Source organism: Emydura macquarii, unplaced genomic scaffold (assembly GCF_026122565.2).
Source record: "Emydura macquarii macquarii isolate MOO-44397 ecotype Brisbane River unplaced genomic scaffold, CSIRO-AGI_Emac_v2 contig_306, whole genome shotgun sequence".
Lineage (NCBI taxonomy): Eukaryota > Metazoa > Chordata > Testudines > Chelidae > Emydura > Emydura macquarii.
In genome coordinates this window covers 448455-464885 of record NW_027130443.1, presented here as the reverse complement: position 1 = coordinate 464885, position 16431 = coordinate 448455, and the positions used below count along the sequence as shown (strand labels likewise).

Below are 16431 nucleotides of genomic sequence, written 5' to 3'. Positions count from 1 at the left end.
AGGCAGCCCCTCGGACACAGGCGCAGCACGTGTGCCCGGCCCCCAACGCAACAAAACACCCAATGGCGCCAGCACACGCCTCAACACGCCTTGCCACCTTCATGCCGTCGCCCCGCGGGGGGGCGGTGCTTAGCATGTCTGCGCCCCCTCTGCCAGGCGTGGGGCACGGGGCCTGACGCACTGGATGGGCCGGCACATGCGTATGCATCTGCCCCAGGCCACCTTTGCACACGTGTGTGCAACGCCTGCCCAGCCCCCCCGCCCGTGAGCACCACACACTCCCCACCCCCCTCCCCGGCTGCCAGTGCAGGGGCACCCGGGGACAGGCTATAAATAGCCGCCCGTGCTGGGCACCCCGCCAAGAACAGGAGCCGCCAGCCCCTCCCCCCCAGCACCCCCGCCTCCCCCTACGGCCTAGACTGGGCGTGAGGCCCGGCTGGCTCCAGGAGGGGGTGGGGGGAACGGGGCCTGGGTTCCCCTGCAGGGGGTGCGCTGCTCCCCCCCACAGGCAGTCCCCCGGGGTCTGTACAGGACCAAGACCGCCTCCCCCCTCCAATGACTCTGGCACCTGCCAGGCCCAGCCGTTGAGCCGGTTACATCTGCATCCTGTGCCCCCCACCCCGCCCCCCCACAGAGCAGAGACCCGGGCCCAGAGCGGGGGAGGGGAGGGCGCAGCCTTGAGATGCAGCCAGCTCTGGGGTGGGGCAGGAGTGCGCGGGGGGCTGTTATTTGATGGGGTGCGTCACCATCAGGCGCCCCCTGTTCCACGAGCCCCTTGGCCTCCAATCAGTTGCCCCCCCCCGCTAGGGGGGCCGCACTCCTCCCCCAATCAGGGGTAACGAGCCCCTCCCATCCCAGTTGTGGTGGGTGCAGGTGGCAGCCTGTGGCCGGGGGGAGGGACGGTTGGGGGGGTCCCCAGGTGACACAAAGCCCACACGGGGGGAGGGCCGGGGCAGGCAGCGACCCAGGGAACAGATGGGTCCCAGTAACTGAACCTGCCTCTGGGGGCTGGGGGTCGGGAGTGAGGGGCACCGGCGGAGCTGTGACCGTCCCTCCGTCTCATTCTCAGGCCGGCTGCCCAGGGGCTCCCCCCCTCCGGCCCCCCCAGACTCGCCTGGACCAGGGAGGACGTGACGCCCCCCCCCCGGCGCTTGGTGAGTCCAGTTCTGCCCCCAGAGACCCCCCCCCATTGACACACAGACCCCAAATCCTGCTCGGGGTGTGGGGAAGGGGAGTGGGGGCTAGTGGTTAGAGCGGGGGGGGGGACTGGGACACGGGGGGGGCTGAGCTCTCCCCACTGCTGTCACTTGGGCCTGCCTCAGCACGTGCTGCCATGGCTGGGGGGGTCTTTGAGGCAGGCCTGGCACCCTCCCACCCCAGCTGCTGTTAGTGCTGCTCCCTCATTGGCTGGCTGGGGCTGTGCGCGCTGCCATTGGCTGGCAGCGGAGTGGGGTGGGGGGATCAGCCATTGCGGACGTGCTTGGAGACAGGGGGCTGATGGGGTTGGAAGCCCCCCCCCCATCCACACACACACACATACAGGGAAGGGTTAATAGAACCCAGGAGTCCGGGCTGCCAGCCCCCCCCACTCTACTCACTAGCCCCCACTCCCCTCTCAGAGCTGGGGGGGGGAGAACCCAGGCATCCTGGCCCCCAGCCCCCTGCTCTACCCACTAGCCCCCCCTCCCCTCCCCTCCCCGCGCCGGGGAGAGAACCCAGGCGTCCGGGCTCCCAGCTGCCCCCCAGGAGTTCTGTGCACACAGATGGGGGGGGGATGGACCCTCCCCCCCCACTGATCCCTGGAGCTGCTGCATGTCCTGGATTCACCCCTCTGCCAACTTGGGGGGGGGGGGGCAATACTGGCAAATGGGGGGGTCTCCCCTCTGTCACCCAGGGAACCCCCCTCCCCAACACTGACCTGCCCCAGCGGGGTGGGGGGTCATTTCCCAATCCCTAGAGTCTGGGAGCAGGCAGGGGATGAAATGCAGCCACCTCTGGGGTGGGGCGAGATGTTCGGGGGGTGGAACAGGGACTGAGCCGTCTCTCGGTGCTGGGGGTGCCCGAGGGGGAGGCTGTGTTTCTTCCCATGATCCCCTAATATTTGCTTCCCCCCCATTGCCCTTCCCCTGGCTGGGGGGGTCAGAGTTAGGGGTTAAAGGTCACCGGAGAATCTGCTGAGTGCCCCCCCCAGCTTTGCACTGTCCTGCAGTCCTGGCTCCCAGTCCCCCCCCAACCACTGGCCCCCCCTTCCCTGCCCCCTCCGTGGGCCTGAGGCCAGGCTGGGGTGTGTGAGGGGGGGAAAGGAAGTTGTCATCACACACACGCACACAGATACACACACACAGACACACCCTGCTGTTTATACACAGCCAGAATAACTAACACCCTGCCACCTGATGCACAGCCGGAGAACACACACACATACACCCCTTGCTGCTGGGCGCACACCCGGAGGAGACACCCACCAGGCACACACCCAGAGAACATGCACACCTGCCTCTGGGCACACACCTGGAGCACGCGCACACCCTGCTGTCCAAGACCCCTTCACACCCTCACACCCTTCTTCAAACCCAGACACGCACGACTCCCGCTGCCCAGGGGCGTGCACAGAACACACAACACTGCGGTGTATCCCTCCCGCTCCACTCACCCCAAACACCCACACACCCTGCTTCAGACCCACACACACACAGCTACACACGGAGCAGGCTCCGTTGTGCGTACACAACTGTGTAGGATACATCCCCCCTACACACAACACCCTCACACACACACACTCCTTCCCGAGCACACATGCAACCTGTGCGATCTGTGTCCACAAATGGAAACACCTAGACACACACCGCACTACACCAGCTTCACACACACACACACAGAGACACACACACACAGACTACAGCTCCCTGAGCCAGCACCTTTGTCAAATACACACGTGTTAGCTTCCGCACACCCCGACACCAAGCAGATCCACACACAACTGGAGACACAACTCACCACACACCGTCACAACTCCCCCCCACATGCACACACACCGCATACACTGCTTGGAGCACACTCGCCTCGCTACACAACCCTTGCACACACACCCTGCAGAGAGGCACACACAACAGCACACCTTCACCGCTGGCCCCACAAGCTCGCATCACAGGACACCCCTGCCGCCCTGCTCCCGGCCCCACGGCGACTCCCAGCAGGGCCCTAGGGGCAGCCCCCACAGGCAGTGACCCCACCTGCCCCCCTCCCTACCCCCCATAGCAGCTAACCCCCGCCCACGGTCTCCCACCCCCCATCCACCTGCCCGCCCCTCCACCTGCCTGCCCCCCACCCTCACACCCGCCCCTCCCACCACACCCCACCACGCCCCACGGCCCGTCCCGTCCCTCCACCCCTGCCCCCCATCCCCCCACCTGCCTCTACCCACCTGCCCGCCCCTTCATCCCCCCGCCCGTCGCCCGTCCCTCCTCTCTCCGCCCTACACCCCCCCCCCGCCGCGGTCCCGGTCCCCCCCACCACGCCGGTGTCTCCCGGCCGGGGCCCGGGATGCGGGGGGGAGGGGAGGCGGCCGGGAAGCTGGAAGTGAGGCAGGCTGGGCCGGAAAGGGGGGGGCGGGGAGGCGGGGGGAGGGGAGAGGGAGGGGGAGGGGGAGGGCTGTCTCGGCCGGGGGTGGGGGCTGGGCTCCCAACACAACCCTCGGCTCTTTGTTTGAGTGGAGGCTGGTGGGGGAAAAAACGGAGCCGCCGCCGAGCTGCTGCCCGGGAGCCGGGCCCGGGCCGGGCCGATCCCCCCCGCCGGCACCGACCGAGCCCCCCCCGCCGGCAGCCGGCAGCCGGGGCCGGGCCCCCCCCGCCGCAGGTAGGGCCTTTGTCCGGGGATCGGGGCCGGGGCTTTGTCGGGGCCGCCCGGCCCGGCTCGGTTCGGTTCGGTTCGGCCCGGGATATTTAAAGGGACTGACGCGACCCCCCCACACACACCGGGCGGCGGGGCCGGATCCGGGGCGCGATCGCCGGGAGGACCAGGAGTGACCGGGCCCTCCCTCCACACCGCTCCGCTCCCGGAGTCAATCCGGAGTCACTCCGCTGGTGGAGCCGCCGGGCCGAGTCCCCTCCCCCCCCCGGGTGTCAATCCGGAGTCACTCCGCTGCTGGAGCCACCGGGCCGAACCCCTTCCCCCCCTCCAGTGTCAATCCGGAGTCACTCCCGCCGGGCCGATCTTTTTCTCTCCCCCATTTCCCTCCGCCCTCCCCGGTGTAAATCCGGAGTCACTCCCCTGGAGTCACCGGGCCGAGTCTCCTGGTGTCAATCCGGAGTCACTCTGCTGCTGCGGTTGTAGACCTGGAGTAACCCGCTCCGGGGATCCCCCGATCACGCTGGGATCTGAATCCGGCCCCCAGATGGCGGTTTACACACGGCAAATTGTTTTTTTCCGGGGGGGTCGCTGTGGGGGACCGCAGGCGGGGCCAGCTCTGAATCTGGGGGTGCTGGTCTCTGTGACCCCTCAGTTGGGGGGCTGGGCTGGGCGCGGGGGGCTCGGGGCAGTGGGGGGCAGAAGTTCCTCTGGGGGTGACATGAGCTCCCCTGCGAGTGGGGGGGCAGCAGCTGCCTAGGAGTTGGGGGGCAGGAAGGGGACCCCCATAGCACCTCAGATGGGGGGTTCTCCTCCCTGCCCCACTGAGACCCCTGCATACAGAGGGGGGATTGTTGGATGGAGAAGTTCTGCTTTAAATGGGGGGGCCCGAGAACTGGGGAGCCCTGAGACACCCCCAGACAGCGTCAGGGCTGATGGGGGAGGGGTGGGAACAGGCCCGGCCTGGCCCTTTAAGAGCTCAGGTGTGTTGCGGTGCCGAGACGGGGCGGGCGGGCGCTGTCTGGGTTCTGCGGTTCTCGGTCCCCCGGGGAGGGGGAAATAATGGCGTGGGAGGGCATATATGGGGAGTCATGCCTGACCCCCCCCCCTCCAGCCCAGGATGTGGGGCTCTGCCCGGCTCAGCTTGGACTGGCCGTGTGGGGCCTGTCCCTTCCGGAGAGAGTGGGGGGCAGCAGCTCACACCTAGCCTCACGGCGAGGCACTGGATGGCTCAGAGGGGCAGGGAATGGGGTCCGGGGCCCTTCTGTTCCTGGGGTGTCCCCTTGATCCCCCCGAAAACTGCCAGGAGGGGAGGTTGGGAGCTCAGTTATGGGGTCATGTGGGGATACAGACCACAACTGTGCGCCCTGCCCCCGCCTCCGTGCTACCCCCGGCCGGGGCAGTGGGGGCTAGTGGTTAGAGCGGGGGGGGGGGGCTGGGAGCCAGGACACCTGGGTTCTCTCCCCTGCTCTGGGAGGGGGGTGAGGAATGGAGGCAACTGGGCCCAGTCCCCCCATTCACCCTGTGGGGGGGAGTCACTGCCAAAGCTGCTGGGCCAGGGACAGCCCCTCACCCTGCCCCATGGGAGTGGGGATGGCTGGGATTGGAGCCCCCCAGCTGTGCCAGTGCCCCTCACTCCCGGCCTGCAGCCCCTGCCAGCCTGGCCCTGCCCCCCCCCAGTGTGACCCAGCAGATGGCCCCAGGTGTGAAGTCTTTCTTTCCTGATGCCTGCCCAGGGCGGATGCGTGTGGGTTGGAGAAGGTGGGGCTGGGGGCAGAGGGTGGGGCTGGGCGGGAGGGCAAGGCCTGGCCCGCTGTCAGCCCCACACACCCAGCCACAGGGGGCCAGGGAGCTGCTTCCACACCAGCTGACTTCCTTCCTGCCCCACAGAGAGCTGAGGGGTGGGGGGCGGTGCTGACCAATCAGGTGTGTCCTCGCTCCACCCTCCAGAAATAGAAGCCGGCCAGACCCTGCCCAGAAGCCTGTGAGAGACCATGTCTGTCTGTCCGTCTGTCCCCCCTCCCGGGGCGCAGCTGTGTGCCATGGCTAGGGTAGCAGGGGGCTGCGGGTCTGGAGTGAGGGGCACCGGCAGAGCTGGGGGGGCAGGGCCTGGCTAGCTGGGAGCCGGGCTGAGGCCAGACGCTCTCATCTCACAGCTGAGGCCGGCTCCCGGCCCAGCCCCCGCCTGCCCCAGCTGTGGGCTCGGCCCAGCCTGTATCTCCAGCTCCCGCCCCGCCCCGCCCCACCGGGCAAAGGGCGGGTGGCTGCCCCTCCCCTGCCACCTTTGCACCCCCACCTGGGGGGTGGGGCTGGCCCAGCAGGTGTGGGGGGTGGGGCTGGCGGGGACTAGTGGGGGGGGGGATCCACCCAGGTTCTGGTGGTGGGGAGAGGCAGGGAACCTCCCCCCACCGTGCTTGGACTCTGTCCAGGCCCAGCTGTCGTCCCTTTACCTGCCCTCACCCCATTGCCCCCCCCGCCCTGCTGGTGCCCCTCACTCCTGACCCACAGCCCCCTCATCAGGCCCTGGGCTCGGGGGTGGCTTGGAGGCCAGCTCAGGGCAGGGACCCGGGGCCCCCCTGACTCCCCCCAGCCCTCCCCCGGGCCCCGAAGGAGTTTTTACATCATCGCTCGCCCCGGTTGCCGGGTCTTGCATCATCAGACGGTGTCGAGCTGGCGGGGCCGGGGGGGGGCTAGTGGTCGGAGCCCCCCCAGAGCCCTCTTGGGGTGGCCGAGGGCCAGAACGGGCCTGGGGGGGGCACATGGTGATGGGGGGGTCACAGCTGGCCCCTGCCCCCTCCTTAGAGCCAGCAGCCCCCACCCTTGGTTCTGACAGGCCCCTTCTCGTGGCCGGGGAGGGCGGGCGCCCCCCACCCCCCATTGTCTGCACACACGGCTCCTTACCCGCACCCGGCGACACACAGAGCTGGCTCTGTCCGGCAGCTTTGCATGGCCACCGGGACGCTTCCCCCCCCCAGAGCGGGGCTGGGGACGTTGGTGGCATTCGTGCGTGGGGGGGGGGGGGGGGGGTCCTGCTGGGGCTGCGGGTGGGGAGTGAGGGGCACCGGCGTGTTGCTGTCGGCCCTCCCCCCCCACCCCACACCCCTGCTGGGTCAGTGCTCAGATGCAGCCAGCTCTGGGGTGGGGCGGCCAGTTACACAGGGACCCCTCGCCCTGCACTGAGATGCGGCCAGCTCTGGGGCGGAGGGGTGCCTGTGTCCCGGGGTCCCTGGCACAGCACCCGGTGGCCCTTGGCCAGGCAGGGGTGGGGGGATCCCGTCTCTGCAGCGGGGCTCATCCCGGATGCCTGGGTTCACGGCCTGACCCTTGCCCAGGTCCCCTCACTAACCCTCTGCCTCCCTTCCGCAGGATCGGTCCCCCCAGCATGGCTGGAGCATAGGCCCCCCCAGCCCCAACTACTGGTCTGAGCCCAGCCAATGAGAGAGCAGGGACCAGGCTCCACCTACTGCGGTGAGTGATTGATGTCTGGGGGGTGTCGCGGGGCTGGGGGGGCCTCCCCTGCTCTTTGCATCACCCCGTCCTGCCTTGGGCCACCCCCGGGTGCAGCCAAGGGATGAGAAGGGGAGGGATGTCGCCCCAAACCTCCTTGTCACCAGCTCGTCCCCCCCAGGGGGCAGAAGGTGCAGACATAGGAGTAGGGGTGCCCCGGTCCCCCGACTGGGACGCTGCGGCTGTTAACAGCCCCCCACGCCCTGCCCCAGAGCTGGCTGCATCTCAGCGCCAGGCAGGGGGTCCCCAGATAACCCGCTCCCCCTCCCAGAGGTGGCTGTATCTTGATGCTGGGTGGACACACCCGGCACAGCACCACCCGCCCGCACACCGGTCCACACACCGCTGCGCACACCCAGCCCAGACACACGCGTGTGCTGACATACCACGTTGCAAAGGCACGCTGACCTGCACGTGGTTTTGCACACGCTGAAAGACACTTGCAGGGACACACTCGTGCTGACACTGAGATGTCCACGGTGCATGGACAGCACCCAGCCATGCATACACGCTCACACTCATGTGCACACGCTCGTGCACACCGACACACTCACACATGCTGAAGCGTGCCCACAGATGCTTGCAACTAACACACACGCAGGGACTGACGGACACGTTTGTGCACGTGCTGATGTGTGCGCTCGCACAGACACACTGACACCCTTGCACAGTCGCTGCTGGAGACACATGTTTACAAATGCCCAACACAGCCCCGTGCACAGGGACAGACGCACACGCTCGTGTGCTCACACCCAGGCAGAAAGGCATTCCCCCACAGTCGCACACTGCTCACTCCCACCCACAGCACCTGTCTTCCCTCGCACACGCGCGCTCTCCCCTCAGCACAGCTCAGGGGACTCTAGTGACTCCTCTTTGCACCCGCATACACGCGCACATGCACATACACTCACTTGCGCACACACGTGTGCATGCACGCACATGCACACACGTGCACACGCACACACGCGCACACATACACGTGCGCACATACACATTCATACTCACATATACACACGTACGCACATACATACACATGCACACTCGCAAATACACACACACGCACGCACACACATACACATACACACTCGCATATATGCACATACATGCACACACGCACTCACACACACACACACGTGCACACACGCACTCACACACACACACCTCTCTCATGCTGTCGCACAACGCAGTCCAGGCTCACTCACTGGATCCTCCCCCCCCTCCGTGAATCGCCCCCTCCCCCGGCTGGGGCGGGGCCTGGCAGCGGGGAAAGGGGGGCAGGCGGGGGGGGGGTTGTTCCTCTGCGTCATCATCAGGAGAACAAATGAATCACGCTCCCCGCCCCCTCCCCCACCCCCTCCCCTGTGTCCCCACCCCCTCCCCTGTGTCCCCGCCCCCCTCAATACCTCGGATCTGCCCCCCCACCATGACCTTAAATGGCTCCGCTCTGGAGTTAACCCCGCCCCCAGCTCAGCCGGCGCCCCTCAATCCCGACCCTCAGCCCCCCCCCAGTTGAGCCACATTAACCCATTATTTGCTGGCAGGGACACCTCCCCCCCCCGCGTTGTTGTGCATCCATGAGCTGCCACGCTCCACCCCAGAGGCGGCGCATGGGCCGGCATTTGGGAGGCCTGGTTCTGTTCCTGGTGCCGCCCCCGACCTCAGTTTCCCCAGAAGCATCCCTGCCAGAATCTGGGGGGGCGGGGGGGCGGGGCCCCCCCCGATGTCCCGATCGCTCTTGATTGGGTGTGGAGGGTGCTCAGATGCCGCGGTGATGTGCAGAGGGTGTCTCGGGGGAGACCCAGACTCAGAGCTGGACCACGCTGGGGGGGTGTGACTGGGGGGGTTGTGTTGTCCGGGGGGAGTGATTTTGTAGTGTGTGTGTGACTGTGTGTTTGCATAGCGTGTGTGGTTGTATGGGCGGTTGTGAATCATGGGAGGCGGGTTTTGTCGCTTGTGTGTGTGTGTGTGTGTGTGTGTGTGTGTGTGTGTGTGAAAGTGATATTGTGTATGTGGTTATTTCTCTGGGGAATGGCTCTGTGTGTGTGTGATTGTGTCTCCTGTGTGTGTCTATGTGAGAAGGATAGTGTCTTGCCGGCATGTGTATGTGTGTCTGATATTGTGTGTGTGGTTGTGTGTCAGTGTGTGGCTCTGTGTGTGCAGGGGGAGTGTCTCTGGTGTGTGTGAGATGTTGTGTGTGTGGTTGTGGGTCTTTGTGGCTCTATGTGTGTGGGTCTCCCTGATGTGTGTGTCTGTGATGTTGTGTGGTTGTGTTTCAATGTGTGCAGGGAGAGTGTCTCACCAGCGTGTGTATGTGTGATGTTGTGTGTGTGGTTGTGAGTCTGTGTGGCTCTGTGTGCAGGGGAGTGTCTCCCTGGGGTGTGTGTGTGTGTGAGATGTGTATATGTATGGTTTTGTGTGTGTGTGTGTGACTCTGTACGTGTGTCTCCCCAGTGTATGGGTGTGTGTCTCTGATGTTGTGTGTGTGGTTGTCTCAGAGTGTGACTCTGTATGTGGGGGAGTGTCTCCCCGACGTGTGTGTCAGTGATCCTGCGTGTGGTGTGTGGTTGTGTGTCAGTGTGTGTGTGAGGGTCTCCCCGGTGTGTGTGTGTCTGTGATGTAGTGTGTGTGGTTGTGTGTCAGTGTGTGTGTGAGGGTCTCCCTGGTGTGTGTGTGTGTGTCTGTGATGTTGTGTGTGTGGTTGTGTCTCAGTGTGTATGGGTCTCCCCGGCATTTGTGCGTCTGTTTCTCTAGGGCGAGGAGGGGGCTGTCTGGGGGCTGCCCGGGGTTTTCATGAGGGCTGGATTGGGTGGGAGTCATGTGGGGCAGGCCAGGGGCGGGGCCTGTGGGGCGGAGGGGGGGGAGGCGGGAGCTGGGAGGGGGGCAAACCGCGGGAGGGTGGTAGAGGGTTGATCAGAGCCTTGTGGGGCAGGGCAGGCGGGGGACGGGAGCTGTGTGGGGCAGGACAGGCTGGGGGGGGGCGGGAGCCGTGTGGGGCAGGCGGCAGCGGGGGGGGGGGGGGGGTGTGACGTCAGCGGCCCTTTAACCGGCCCAGGGCGGGCGGCTGAGTCACGGTGTCCGGAACCCAGGGCCGGGCTCCCCCCCACGCGCGGCGAAGGGGGGTGGGGGGGACCCAAGGCGGGCGGGGGGCGGAGTCGGGACAGCACCGGAGCCAGTCCTGCCCCACGGAGCCGCCAGCCGCTCACCCGTCTGTCCTCCCGTCCGGGACACGCACCCCGTGGGTCCCCCCTCCCCCCGTGGGGCCAGCAGGTAAAGCCGGGCCTGGGACCCCCCCCCCGCGTGTGTGTGTGCGGGCGTGGGACCCTCCAGCCGGGGCCTGAGATTTTGCCGGGTGTGAGTGAGTGTGTGTGTGTCTCACAGGACAGTGTGATTGTGTGTGTGTGTGGAGTGTGTGTGTTTGTGAGTCTCAGAAGTGTCTTTGGTGTTTGGGGCAGAGAGGTGTGTTCATGTGTGTATGGTGCGGGGGGGCTCTGCCTGCCGGGTTGTGATTTTGTCTCTCTCCTCAGTGTGTTGTGTGTGATTGTGTGTCTCCTAAATGCTCCTAAATTGTGTGTCTCTTTGACTTGTGTGTGACTGTGTGTTGTGACTTTGCCTGTCTCTAGTGTGTAATTTTTGTGTACTGAAAGACAGTGTCTATCTTTAGCACAGGGACCCAGTGTGTGTGTGTGTGGTTGGGCATATGTGTGTGTAACTTTCTCTTTCCAGTGTGTGTGGCTGTGCATCCCAAGTGTGTGTGCCTCTCTCTGCTGGGTCCTTGTGTGTCTACCCAGCGTGTGTGTTACCCTGCTGGGCAGAGGTCTCAGAGCCCCCCGTGAGGGGGTGGGGAGGGGTGTTGTGTGTTGTTGTGTTCTGTGTTGTTGTGGGTGGCCATGACAGGGCAATTGTACCCCCCACATCAGGGAATCCCGGCCCCAGTTAACCCCTGAGACTCCGGGGACTCGCAGGTGCTGGCCCGGCCCCCGGGTGTGTGTCGCTGCCTGTGTGTGTGTCAGTGTGCATGTGAGTCTGCCCGTGTGCGGGCCATTGTGCGTTTGTGTCACTCTGTGTGTGGGCCCATGTGTGTGTCACTGTGCGTGTGGGTCTACCCCATGTGTGTGTGACAGTGATTGTGTGTGTGTGTGTCACTGTGTGTGGGGGGGGGTGTCTGCCTGTGTGGGCGTCTCTGTGTGTCTATCACTGTGGAGGGGTCTGCGTGTGTGGGTCAGTGTGCATGTGTGACAATGCCTCTGTGTGTGTGTGTGTGTGTGTGTGTGTGTGTGTGTGAGACACTGTGTATGTGTGGTTCTGTGTGGGGGTCAGTCCATGTTTGGGGTGAGGGGGTGTCCGTGTGACCCTGTGTGTTGCCAGGTCACCCTGTGATGCCGTGTGTCACTGTGTGATGCCACGTGTGTGTCTCCGTCACAGTGTGATGTAGCTTGTGTGACACCATGTGATATTGTGTGTCTCTCTGTCACTGTCTCACACCGCCTGTTACCATGTCACGCTGTGCACGGGATGCTGCCTGTCTGTTGCTGTGTGATCCCGCACGCGCGTGTGTGTGTCTCAGTCACTGTGTGGTGCTGTGTCCATGTGTGATGTTGGGTCTGTGTGTGTGATGCTGTGTGTGTGTTACTGTGTGACGCCATGTATGCTGCTGTCTCTCGCTCTTGGTCACGGTGTGATGCTGCATGTGTGTGTGACACCGGGTGTCTGCTCCCACGTCAGGTTGTGTGTCTCTTGCTCCCCGGGGGAAGTGACGTGTGTGCGACACCCCATGTGTTGCCGTGCAAGGCATGGGGGTGTCTCTTGCTCAGTGGGTGACGCTGTGTGTGTCACTCGATTGCGGTGCAGCTGTGGTTGTGGATCTGTGGGGGACGGGACACACTGGGTGTGCGACACCGGCTGTGTGTGTGCGCGCGCGCGCGTTGGTGTGGGGGAGGGGGTGGTGGTGAGTCTCGGTGCACACGTGGGTTTGGTGCTGACCTCAGGCTGAGGTGACTCTGACCCCTGGGCAGGGGCGGGGGTTTCCCGTGGGCTGGGTGTGAATCTCTCCCCCCCCGCCCCATGTGTGCCACGTAGCCGGGGGGGGGGGGGATCCTGGCATGCAGGGGGGCAGAGCGGGGGGGCCGTGCTCACATGGGCGTGTCCCTCTCCAGGCGTGTGCCCACGTGTGCCGGTCTCCTTGTGCAAAGCTCTGCCCCCCCTGGTGTGGGGCGAACGTGCCAGGGGGCTGGTGCCGTGGAGGGACCTCCCCCAATCCACTGACACCCCATTCTGCACCCAGCACCCCCCCACCTCCGTGAAAGGAGGCGGAGCCAATCCAGGCCCCACCCCCTAGTGCCGTCAGAGCCCAGCTGCCAACACACACGCATGCACACGTGCTGCGGTTACACACGCGCGTGCACAAGCCTGTGCCCACGTTCACTCCCACTCGTCTGTGCACGCTCTCGCTGCGGCGTGCAAGGCCAAGCGCGCGTGTCCGTGCGCCGCGCTGCACCCGGCTCCGTTCACTTGCTTGTGCACATTGCGGCTCACACCCCTGTACATCGGCTTCCCCGTGCTCTGATCGCGCGCGGGGCTCGGTCACTCACGCCCACCAGTGCCCCTCACGGGCACGTGTGTGAACACGCTCCCAGACATCTGCATTGTCGCACGTGTTCATATTTGCACGTGCAGACACCAACACAGACCTCTGCGCACACGTGCCTGCATGTCCACTGTCGCCTGGACTTGCACGCTTGGTCATGCTCACTTGCACGGAGAGTCAGTCGTGCAGACTCATTTAAAGAGCTGTGCTTTCAGCTACACTTGTGCACCTCTTTTCCCCATGTGCACATTCACTTTTGCACACTTGTTTGCACATGCATGGTTACGTATGCACTTACCTGTGCAGACGTCCTCACAGGCACGGTCCCTTCAGCACACCTGCGTCCTTACATGCCCCTCCCCTGCAGCACACTCATTCGCTGGCAGTGCCACTTCCACAGGCGTGCGTACGCACACACTCAGCTTGGCTCACCCGTGCCCACGCTCTCAGCCCCCCCCAGGGCCCGTCCGCACGGTCGCTGAAGCGCACGCTGCCTCCCACGGGCCTCTGCTCTTTCACATGCCCTGGTGCACGCACTCGCACCCTCGTGTTGCACCCCCACCCGCGCCCGCCCTGTGTGAGTCAGGGTTGTCGTTTCCCTTTTCTTTAGCACAGGCTGAGCCCAGAGTGGATCCGGGCCCCTCCGGAGAAGGGGCCGCAGGGGGAAGGAAGAGGCCGTCTCTCAGCTCCCGTCTGCGGGCACCGCCACCATGCCGCTAGGGGGCACTGGTCCGGCCCAGGGCGGGGGGGAGGGCTATGGGGAAACGGGGGGGTGTCTTCCTCTCTGGGCCCCATGTGCCCTTCCCGGCAGCTGGGGCCAGGCACCACACATCTTCCCGGCTGGCGGGGGCGGGGCGGGGATTCCCTGTGGCGGGGGGGGGGCCAGGGGCTTCCCCCACCCACTATGGGCAACGCGGGGAGGGGCGGGTGACGTGCCCGAGGCAGGGCACGCAGCCGGGCGATAGGGGCTGGGGGGGCCAGCTGGCAAGTCCTGGGGCGTGTGTGTGGGTGGGTTTGTGTGTACACGGCGCTGACCCCTGCTGGCGTGTGTGTGTATCTTTGTGTGTGTGTGTGTGTGTGTGTACACATTGCTGCCCCCTGCTGGGCTGTGTGTTTATCTTTGTGTGTGCTTGTGTGTACATGGTGCTGCCCCCTGCTGGGGTGTGTGTGTGTGTGTACAGCACTGCCCCTGGCTGGTGTGTGTGTCTGGGTGTGTTTGTGTGAGTTGCGCTGACCTGGGGGGGGGGGTCTCAGCTCTTTGTGCAGGAAGAGTTCCTCCCCGACCACCCCCGCAGCCTGGCCGAGACGGGCTGGAAACAAACCGCCGTGGGGGGGGTGTGAGAGTGTCTGATGGGGGGCAGCGTCTGACTCTGGGGGCGGGGTGAGAACGTCTGACACGGGGGGGCGGCCCCCACGTCTTCCTGTCAGCCGGGACACGCGTCATGGGCAGCCCCAAATCTCCCGGCCATGACGGAGGGGAAGGGGGATGCGTGTGCATGGCGGCGCCTGCAGGGGTCACATGTGTAAACATGCAGAGCACAAGTGTGCTACTGCGCACGGGCCCCTCGCACGCGTACGTGTGTGTGTCAGCACGAGCACAACGTGGGTGCCCGGAGCCCACGGCGCAGCCCTGACACGCGTGTCGCTGGTGTGTGTGAAGTGTGTCTGTGTGGCATGTCCGTGTGCCGTCTGTGTCCCCGGCGTGTGTCCCGCCGACATCTCCCGGGGGGGCACCGGGGCAGGAGTCCCCGTGTCTGCCCCTCCCGCTTCCTGTGGGGCTGGCCAGCCCCCACCCTCGCCACAGCCACATTCAGCGTTCACGCTCCGCCCCCTCCCGGCCCCCCCCCACCCTGTGCGTCACCTCCGGGCCGTGGGGCCCTCTCGGTCCCGGAGCGGGGGCAGCCCCCGCCCACGCACCCCACGGCCCCGGGGGAGGGGGCTCAGCATCTGTGGCCTGCTCAGGCCCCCTCCCCCGCCAGGAGCCAGACGGGGGCGGGGGGGGGGTCGTCTGAGCCACATCCGCCTGCTGTGAGTCATGGAGCCGGGGGGAGTCATCTGCCCCCTGGGCCCCCCCCACAGCTCCCCGTGGCCCCTCGCTCCTGACCCACAGCTCCCCCCAGCTCCCCAGTTCTCATTGGCTCTTGCGCTTCTCGCCCCGCTGTGACCGTCCGGCGTCCCATTGGTCCCCCCAGGCGGGGCTAGTCGGGGCTGGGGCGGATGATTGGCCGCCAGGCAAGCAGTGCCACCTGATTGGCTGGGATCTCGGAGAGTCGTGCCCTAGGTGGGGCCCAGGCGTGGGTGGGGCAGGGACAGATGGGGGTAAACCCGGGTCGGGGGGGGGGGGGCTAGGAGCAAAACTGCCCCTCCCCCCGAGACACGGGGTGGGACAGGTTGGGCTGCCCTAACCTTCTCCCCCACCTCCCCGATCTGGGACCCCTCCCCCACCCGGTCCAGGACCCCTCCCCCATCCTGGACCTCTTACCCTCCCCCCCACCCCGTCTAGGACCTGCTCCCCTCCCCCACCCCGGCCTGGACCCCTCCCCCCCTTGGACCAGCGGGGTGGGAGCAGGGCGGGCTGGGGGCAGGCAGTGGGGGCGGAGCAGGCTGGGGGAGGGGGCAGCTGAGGCTGGGGGGGCAGCGGCTCAGTCTCACCCTCTGTGACCCCCAGGCTGGATGCATCGCGCGGTGGAGCAGCTGGGGGGCCGGGCCGGGCGTGACCCCTTCGCTCTCAGCGGCCTGGGATGCGGCGGGGCCTGGACGTCCTGTCACTCCCGCCCCTGGCTCCCGGGGAACAGGTGAGCCTGAGTCCCCCCTTTCGTCTGTGCCCCGGGGGGTGGGGGAGCACCGAGACCCAGCAAACTCCTGGGGGGGGGTGATGGGAAGGGGTCTTGCCCATCGGCACCTCCTGGGGGGACGGGTCCTGCCCCCCTGAGCCAGCCCGTGCCCCACCCTGGGGCCGGATCGGGGCCGGCACCCCCCCAGGGGGACCCGCCCCCCCACACCTCTGTGTAACTGTTCTCCCGCCTGCCCCCAGGTGCTCTGCCAGCGTCGGACAGGCCCAGCTGCCCCCGCACCCCCCGTCACCCCATGGCTCCAGCATCGGCCACCCTGGCAAAGCCTATTTCCCCTCGGGGTAAGTGAGTGCGGGGCCCAGCCGCGCAGGGGGAGGGGGGAACCCAGGCATCCTGGTCCCCGGCCCCCCACTCTGGGCCCCCCCAAGTGGGGAGGAACCCAGGCATCCTGGCTATTCCAGCTCTAACCACTAGGCCCCAATGCCCTTTCTGGAGCCGGGGAGAGAACCCAGGCGTCCTGGGCCCTGGCCCCCTGCTCTAACCACTAGCCCCCACTGCCCTCCCACAGCCGGGGAGGGAACCCAGGAGTCCTGGCCCCTGGCCCCGCTCTGGCCCCTCTGAGCTGGGGAGAGAACCCAGGCGTCCTGGCCCCTGGCCCCCCCGGCGGGGAGGAGCCAGGCGTGCGGGCTGACGCGGCGTCTC

General features: G+C 66.2%; 1 protein-coding gene across 6 annotated transcripts in view; it reads left to right on the top strand.

Annotated features, from left to right (window-relative positions):
• KDM6B (lysine demethylase 6B) overlaps positions 1-16431 on the top strand; it is a 33135-nt gene that overhangs the window by 4164 nt on the left and 12540 nt on the right. For 4 of the 6 annotated variants that reach the window (XM_067555237.1, XM_067555216.1, XM_067555228.1 and 1 more), the window contains 4 exons: positions 1070-1154; positions 7213-7314; positions 15606-15732; positions 15972-16070. In XM_067555237.1, the coding sequence (XP_067411338.1) occupies positions 7281-7314; positions 15606-15732; positions 15972-16070 (260 nt within the window). In that variant the 5' untranslated portion in view covers positions 1070-1154; positions 7213-7280. Of the gene's footprint in view, positions 1-1069; positions 1155-3638; positions 3856-7212; positions 7315-10417; positions 10621-15605; positions 15733-15971; positions 16071-16431 lie in introns of those variants that run through there. The other 2 variants (XM_067555223.1, XM_067555247.1) reach the window with 2 other exon arrangements.